The sequence below is a fragment of the Halichoeres trimaculatus genome, unplaced genomic scaffold (genome assembly GCF_033239565.1).
Source record: "Halichoeres trimaculatus isolate MK-OKI-2021-1 unplaced genomic scaffold, fHalTri1.1 fHalTri1_scaffold_12, whole genome shotgun sequence".
Lineage (NCBI taxonomy): Eukaryota > Metazoa > Chordata > Actinopteri > Labriformes > Labridae > Halichoeres > Halichoeres trimaculatus.
In genome coordinates this window covers 5,734,134-5,742,633 of record NW_027437190.1, presented here as the reverse complement: position 1 = coordinate 5,742,633, position 8,500 = coordinate 5,734,134, and the positions used below count along the sequence as shown (strand labels likewise).

At 41.5% G+C, this 8,500-nt stretch overlaps 1 protein-coding gene across 1 annotated transcript; it reads right to left on the bottom strand.

The window, feature by feature from the left end:
* Positions 1-428: 428 nt before the first annotated feature.
* On the bottom strand, positions 429-5,324 carry cnih4 (cornichon family member 4). Its single transcript, XM_074683704.1, has 5 exons — positions 5,183-5,324; positions 2,287-2,355; positions 2,082-2,194; positions 1,822-1,962; positions 429-1,718 (listed from the first exon to the last, which is right to left on the bottom strand). Exons 1-5 carry the CDS (start codon positions 5,249-5,251, stop codon positions 1,691-1,693), a joined length of 420 nt encoding a protein of 139 aa, XP_074539805.1. The 5' UTR covers positions 5,252-5,324; the 3' UTR covers positions 429-1,690.
* Positions 5,325-8,500: the final 3,176 nt, after the last annotated feature.

Here is an 8,500-nt window from a genome sequence, read left to right as displayed (position 1 = left end):
TCTTGTTTTGTTTCCCTGTTAACCTGTCCAAGACAATTTTGCCTGAGACTGAAAGTGATTCAGCTCCCTTCACTGAGCTGGTCGCTGATCCAGGTTTTTGGAAATTACTGTTGGGGAATGAATAAACATATTGAAAATAAATAAATTCTTAATGGCATAAACACCCACTCAATTCATCACCTATCTTTGACCCATCTCCCGGCAAATCACACAAAATACTGATGTGAAGATAATTTTATGCTCTCACATACTCTGCTGCTGTTGGTGTGTCTGGATTGCAGGACAAGATACTGCTCCACTCATTCCTATCAGAGAATGAGGTGTTTTGATTCTGTGTGTTGATCACACATTGACAAAAAGTGACTGTGACACAGTCAGAGTCACATTTATCACGTCAAACTAAAATGTTTCGTCTTTCATTTTTATTTATGAAACATTAAATCTCCATCAAAAAGAAAAACATGAACAGAGAGTAAACACTGAAGAAACCGTCTGGAGTGAACGAAGAGACACATGTAGCTCATTAAAAGGCCTTTAAAACAGATCAGGATGAACCATGTGTCCATGGCTATCTGCCCTCACACACACACCCACACACAAACAGACACACACATCCTGCTGCTCAGCTGATCTACAGTGTGTGTGTGCTCAGTCAGTGAACATGACATCAGTGCAGGTTTGTTCTCACGCAGAAATAAAAGATTCACCAACAGATTCATGTCAGAACAAAGATTATATGGCATCACACACACACACACACACACTCATGCTGAGGCAGAGATCCATGAGAGTGTGTGTGCATGTGTGTGAGGGATGTCTGCATGTTGTGCAGTGTCAGAGCAGAATCACAATCACAGAGTTTATATCGTACCTCAGCACCATTTCAGCCTTTGAGAGAAAGGAAGATGAGACAGAGGGGGAACAGAGGAAGAGGAGGAGGAAGACACACCACAGTCAGCCTCTGATACAAACAGGTGAGGAAGATCAGTTTTCATCGTCCTGCACTCAGTCTGTGTGACATCTTATCTCCCCTGCTGCAGCATGTCACTGCCTGCTTTGTGCAGAAATGGAGTCATACCATGGATTTTCCAGCAGAGGGAGCTCTGACCCTGGTTGGATGTGATTAATTCAATACTTTCTTTTGCAAGGTCAAACGATTATAATAGAGTTGTTTTGATTTAAAGTTTCCACAAATGTGACAAGAAACCTTCAAATGACAGCCAATCACAGAGCCCTGTGTGCATTATTCTCCAATCAGGAGGCGGTATGATGGTGTGGTGACAGCACGTGTTTCCATCTGCCTCACTGTGAGATCGGGGGTAGTGGAGCTCTAAGAAACTTCTGGATGATTTCAGTCAGGAGGATCTGCTGTTTGTTCGTTTCCGCATCTTTTAGATCAGAGAGATGTTTCCGCTCGTGACTGAGATGTCACATGACTGAGGGATCTGTCAGGATGATGAGCCTCCTGCAGTCTGAGCTACAGCTCGACTCTTTTTGGAGATGAAAACATGCTGATGTTCCAGAGTTAAATACTAACCTAAGGACGTACAAACTCTGAGATTGTGACTGCAGGTAAAACAGAGAGAACACCTGGTGCTCTTGTAGACAGCACACAGGACAGGAGGAGGAGAAGAGAGAGGAGGAGGGCTGGAGTATGGCACCAGGGGGGCAGAGAACCTCTGAGGGGGCCTCAGTCGTTGATCAAAGCCAGGATCATGCTGGAGGAACAGAGGAGTGTGTTAATACAAGGCTAACAGCGGTATGTGTGTGTGTGTGTGTGTGTGTGTGTGTGTGTGTGTGTACACGCAGTACTGTTCTCACCTGTACAGGTAAATGAAGAAGCAGAGCAGGTGGTAGCCCAGTTTGATCATTGCCTCCTTCATGTGGGACTTCAGCTGACCCCGGTTGTGGATCTCAGTGGGGTCGAACACACCCATGTTTCCCATTGGAACCTTCAAGTACCTGCAGAAAGAGCCAGAGGAGGTCCCAGGTGAGACATTTTCATCAGGTCAGAAACAACAGTTATAAATAATCATGACATCAACAGTGGTGAAAGAGTTGTGGTTTCCATGGTAACTTGCCTGTAGATGTTCCAGGCAGCTACGGGCAAGTTGAGGAGGAAGATGAACCAGTGCATGGAGACCAACATCAGCATGGTGGACAGACACTGACCCACCATCTCTGGAATCACCCACTGACACACACAGGAGGACAAAACAGTGTGTTTAATAGCAGACAGGGTCAGCTCTAAACTTGAGCTGATCATGCTACTCTACAGGGACTCACTTTGTTGAGTTTGGAGCAGCATGCTCGTGCGTTGATATAATCACACTCCAGGTCAGACAGAGTGATGATCTGAGCTCAGAGTCAAGAACACAAGCTTTGAAAAAATAGTTCTTATGCAAAATCTTCTTCAGGACCATCAGCTTCACAAACATTTATAGAACAGCTGCTGAGACACACAATGGTAAACATGTCCTGTAACAGCTGTTTGAGAGACTGTAATCACATTTAAAATGAGCAAAAAAAACTTTTTTTCATTTTCAGATTTGATATGTGGTCTTTTGTCTATTTTTAATAATAGCAGCCTTCAAATTATTCTGTTTGATCATCATTTTACACCATGCTTCAACTTTCCTTTTTGATGAAGCTTATAGTTAGGGCTGGATCAGGTCTGAACCAGCTCTTAGTTCTGCTGCTATAGGTTTAGACTGCCGGGTGAAAAACTGACACACAGGGCTCCTGTTTCCTTCTCTCTATCTTTCAGTCTAACTTCTAATCTGAATTTCCCCATCATAGTTACTGACCATACACCTCTCTGGGAGGTTCTGAGTTTGTCTCAAAGGTTCACAAAGGATTGTTGTTGTGGACATGTCAGACCCCAGCGGCTACGGCTTTATTACAATTTTACTATAACCGTCACTGCAATGCCGGACTGCAGACGATGGACCTGATCTATTAAAGGTTTGCATGTATGAAAACACATGCAAACTTGATGGCATGAACAAAGCTGATTTACTAACCAGGTGCACCAAGGATTGCATCTGTCAAAAGAGCAAAGTAGTATGTGCGATCCACTCGGATCACTTAGCGCCCGAAATGTGACTTATGAAACCTAAAACAGGTTGCGGCCACTGTTCTTGCGCCTGTATTTATCGCATCTGAAAGGCAGGCGCAAACTGGCACAGTGTTAGACACAAACAGCTGTAGTCATTATGGCAAGAAGGAGGCAGAGGTACAACGAAAGACGAGGTGGAAAGAGTCCTCCGTGTCCATGTCAGCATGTTTGGACTGTCCGAAATAATATCTGATTACAGACCGTATTCTTTTTATTTCAAAGGCAGATCTTCTAGGTTTGCTCACAGCATTTTCACAGACGACTTCTTCTGCTGGAGTTCACCAGAGTGTTTATTTGCCTCCTCCACCAAGACCTCCAACTTCATGGCCTCGAACTTCATTTTTCATTAACAACAACTCTGCTCTCCCAAACTCTCCATAGTGACCACGGGTGGCACACGTTAAATCCTAAATCAAAGAGGGCAGTTTGCACCTGTTATCAATTACACATGCAATTATAACAGATCACCTACAACACACTCACTAAAGATATTTTTTTGGTTTAGGCAATTGTTTTAGCTTGCACACACAATTTAGCGCTCATTATTTTGGATCTTAGTGGATCAGGCAATAGTGGATCAACAATAGATAGATAGATAGATAGATAGATAGATAGATAGATAGATAGATAGATAGATAGATAGATAGATAGATAGATAGATAGATAGATAGATAGATAGACAGAGAGATAGATAGATAGATAGATAGATAGATAGATAGATAGATAGATAGATAGATAGAATACTTTATTATATTTTCTAATTATATTTCTTACAGTCTGTGTCTCTGAGTGTCCCCCTGTCTTTATTTACCTCCCTCTACCTCTTTGACTCTCTCAGCTTCTCCCTGTGCTTCATTGCCCATTGCAGCAGATGTCTGTCTAACATGAGTCTGGTTCTGCCTGAGGTTTCTGCCTGGGAAGTTTTTCCTTAACATTGTAACTTCTAAATGCTGTAAAGCATTGTCCTCATGGTGGGTTATGATGACATCAGACTTCTTCTCTTGTCTTGATATTCTGATCTAGACCTGTTAATGTTTTCATTAACTGTCTTGAGATAACGTTCTTTATGATTTGGCACTGTATAAATAAAGACTGATTGACTGTTGAGCCTCTTTTGAGATGGTTTTAATTTATCTTCCCTGTTTATGTTTCTTGTCCCTGTTCTTTTGTTTTCCTGGAGTATCATCTATCCATTCCCTATGGACTCTGATTCATTACTGTGTGAATAATTCTGTTTTATGGGGATCAGTAAAGATAACACCCTTTAGTGCACAGATCAAACTGTCTGCTTGTATAAGTATGAGCTCACCTGAGTTGACAGTTCACATACTTACTGATAGTAATTATAATGTGTTTGAGTCTCATTGTTGTATTTTCTTCAAAAGGCTGGGATGTGAGGGGTAAAAAAGGTCATTTATGTGGAAGTAGAAAACAGGTAGAGGCAGACATCAGCTGCTGCCTCAACCACATGCTTACACACATACACCTATTTCCTTTGAGAAGTACTGACTTCACCTGGAAACAGGAAGAACCTGAACTCGCCCTGACATGTAATAACATATGTCGGTAGGTGTCTGAACCTCAGCTCAGTACAATACTTTACATGTGATATCTGAATAAACCAGAAACTCTGAGAGCAAACTTTTCTTCTTATCTTTTTCTAAGATAAATAATACAAATGACAGCAGCCTCTAACATTTCTATTTACAGGACAGGTCTAAGAAAGCATGAGGGGTGACTGATTTTTTTATAGACTGAGATCAGAGCCCTCTCATGTATTTGATCCTAAAACAGATTAAGAGTTATTCAGAAAGCATTAAAATGTTCGTTATTGTTGTCGGACTCCTGTGAGGATTAATCCTAACATTAAACTGATAAATCAGGTATTTAAACACAGTAACCGCCTCCCAGCTCAGTCACAGTTAGCCTCTCCCTGACTGACTGAGGCTAACCGGCTCTGAACTGATCCTCTGTGTAAATAAAACACTGGATCAGATCCTGGGAGCGGCCTGCCTCACGGATAATCCAGCCACACACCAAACACACAGCAGAGTTAAAGGATACGAAGTACACGGAGAGGAAAATCAGAGCACAGCAGTCCACTAACGACAGGATGAACACTGCCGCCTCCATCTTCTTCTTCTTCTTACCTCTGCTTTCACTTCCGGACACTGCGTCGTCTTTGCGTCACTGTGAGTAACTGACTGCTGCGCTGCCACACGATGGAGGGGAGGGGAGCTGCAACCGGACAGACTCAGCTTTGAAGCTTAGATGACCTGACAGAAAACTGATGAGGAGCAGACAAGAGGACTATCCTTCTATGTTCTTACAGAAATTCAACAACAGTATGGCAGCATTACAATGGACTGCAAACACTAACAGGAAGTGGTGAGAAAAGCTGAGAAGATCACAAAGGCTCCACTCAAGGACAGAGGTAGGATTTCCGTTTTGGGTGGGCCAGACAAATTTAGGCTAAGCTTTAAGTTACAAAAGTTTTTAGATCATTAATCTAATTGATAAAACAACTTACAATATACTGCTGACACTTTGTGTGGTTTTAAAGCAGATTTTATTTTTTGATTTTTTTGTTTGTTTGTATGTTTGTTTGTTTTTTGTTTGTTTGTTTGTTTGTTTGTTTTTTAACTTTAATTGCATTTTTAAAACCCTTTTGTGCATTAAACAGCTCTACCTGCAATCGCTCTGCATAATACTGAACAAAGTGTGGTGCTCTAGCACACCACTAGGCTGGCCCGCTATGGAGGTCCTTTTATCATAAGCTGTAAGAGCAAGGACATTAACCACTGTTAAATAAAATAAATATAAAAAAAAAAAAATATGAATCAAAATAAAAATAAAATTTGCAATTTTGTTGCACTTGTTGCAATGACAAATAAAGTTCTATTCTATTCTAAATAAAAATCTAGTCTTCCCCAAAATAATGTTCTGATCCTGCCCACATGATGCTTAATGTTTTAAAATCCAGTTGTTAGTTTTTTCTTTTCCCTTCTCTACAGACTCAAAAACATGGCTCATTTCACAAAGACAGCGTCTAACAAAACAAAACAAACATGAAGTAACAAAATTATATAATAATTTTTAAAAAAACGATTGATTAATAGTATTGATAGATAGAAATTAAAAGAAAAGTTTAGGGTGGGCCTGTTGAAAAGTGGGTGGGCCTTTGGGCCCACCCTTAAAGCCACCCCTGGCTCTTCTGTCAGAGCATCTACCTCAGTTGGATCCACAGAAAGGGGATCCTTAAGGACCACACCCAGCCTAAACAAGGACTGTTGACATGTCTCCCCCTCAGGCTGGCTGCAGAAAGACTGGAAACCAAGTACACACCAAGCAACAACAAAAAAAGACTCCAAGGGGTCCAAGACTTTTTTGACTCAGCAGTTTAGATATTGAGATAATGAGTTCAGAGGCACTGCTTCGCTAGCTCACGTGACTGATGGGCACCCCTTTGTTGTTACTCAGGAGGTGTCACAGAGAAACTTCCCCTTGAGAAACCATTTCCAACATGGCATCCACCAACAGCTGGCTTCATTACTCTGCATCAGGAACAGATGGGTGATGTAGCGGAGACTACGTCCATATTAATACAGTCTATGGTCTTTATCTGTTTTCATATTACCTGTATTTTTACTTTTTTGCACAGTGTCCAATGTGGATGGCAAAGGCAGTATTTGGACCAAAGAATTAAACCAAAGATTTGTTTCCTGCTCCTATGTGACTCAAAGAACTACAGTTTTAGGTAAACAGGTAGTGCTCTTCAAACACAAATCAATATGATTTTGATACAGCCAGTCAATATTTGTGTAGCATCAAATCAAAACACGTTAACTCAAATACTTTGCAAATTTAACAGATGTAAACCTGCTTATGTTAACAGAGGCATTAACCTTCATTATATTAATGTTAAAATACCAATGACTTGTAGAATTTTTTAGTGCCTGTGGTGTCAATAAGGAGCCTGTGGTAGATGTCTGTGATCATGCCCTCCTCTGAGATAAAGCCTGGATAGGCAGCAAGCCAATGGAAGACAAATCATTTTCCAGGTTTCAGTTTCAGGTAAGTCTGATACAGTTGGGTAAAGATCTGGCTGAGTCGATGCTGCCTCTCTGGCACAACCCAGTAAAACACAATCCACCAGGTGTTGGCAGGTCACCAGAGCACTGCAGAGCCCAAATGATCTGACATCCTGTTCCAGCAGCCCATTTCTGGTACCAGATGCTGCTGCTCAGCCATCATGGAGGGGTAACCCAACCTGCCATTGAGGAAGGTCCAGCTTACGAAACTACCTGGCTCTGGCCAGCGTGTCAAGGGTGTCTTGAATGCAGGGCAATGGGTACAGTCATGCAGGGCTCTGCAGTCCACACAGAGACATTAAGTTCCATCTTTTTCATGTATCTTGCACTATTGGGGAAGCCTGACTTCTGTGGCTGCAGTGGGTCATTCAATCATCCATGGTGGTTTTTGATGGTGGTAAAGAGGTTTTGAGTGAAAGCTGACGGCTGAGTGAGCCTGAACAGACTATTAGCTCTCTCTCACCAAACCACGAGGCCTCTGCTCTGCTGTCCTGTATGTCACTGACAGCCTGGGGCTGGCGTCATGGGATGCTGCTCATCTGGTAGCTTCGTGGCAGTGTGTGATTTCATAAGACAGAGCCTGGATGCTCAGCTGCTGTTCTAGAAGTTTCAGTCTCTACATCACCCTATAGAGAGAGGTTAAGAGGCAGAGAGCGCGCAGGCAAACAAAGGAGAGTAACAGAGGGTGCCATTGTGAAGGGGGGTAAAGAGAAAAGAAACAGAGCATTTCCTCAGGGCATCTTTCCTAATGTTACTCATTTTACCACTCAAGTATGTGAATAATGTCGGATGTCCTTGTTGAAAGGGTGATGCTGACTCATAAAGTAAAATTCATCTAGGGAGTATTCACAGCACTTCACTGTTTCCACACTGTATGTTACAGCCCCATTCCAAAATTCATTAAAAATTAAAAAAAAAAAAACCTAATACATCACATGTACGTGAGTACTCACTGTCTTTGCCACAAAGCTCAAAATGTAGCTCAGGTTTGCCCTGTTTCCACTGATCAGATGAGATGATTTAAAAAAAAAAAAAAAAGCTCTCCTGATTGGTTTCTATGAAAGGTCATCGTTTATCATCAGATATAAAGTCAGGTGTTAAAAGGATAGGATATCAAACCAAAGAAAAGACAGATTTGACTGGTAAAGACTCTGGGAAAGCAACACCAGAGTCAACCAAATATGTGTGTACATATATTTCATTATTTAATTTAAAATTGGTCTAAATTTATGCTTTCGATTATTAAGAAACTTAGTAAAAATATCAAAAAAAAAAATTTAAAACCACTATC

Coding starts and splice junctions, on each gene's coding strand:
- cnih4 (XM_074683704.1), bottom strand. CDS start 5,251: ATGGAGGCGGCAGTGTTCATCCTGTCGTTAGTGGACTGCTGTGCTCTG. Junction 2,195..2,286: donor GCTGCTCCAAACTCAACAAA/GTGAGTCCCTGT, acceptor TGTGTGTGTCAG/TGGGTGATTCCAGAGATGGT. Junction 1,719..1,821: donor TTCTTCATTTACCTGTACAG/GTGAGAACAGTA, acceptor CTGTTCCTCCAG/CATGATCCTGGCTTTGATCA.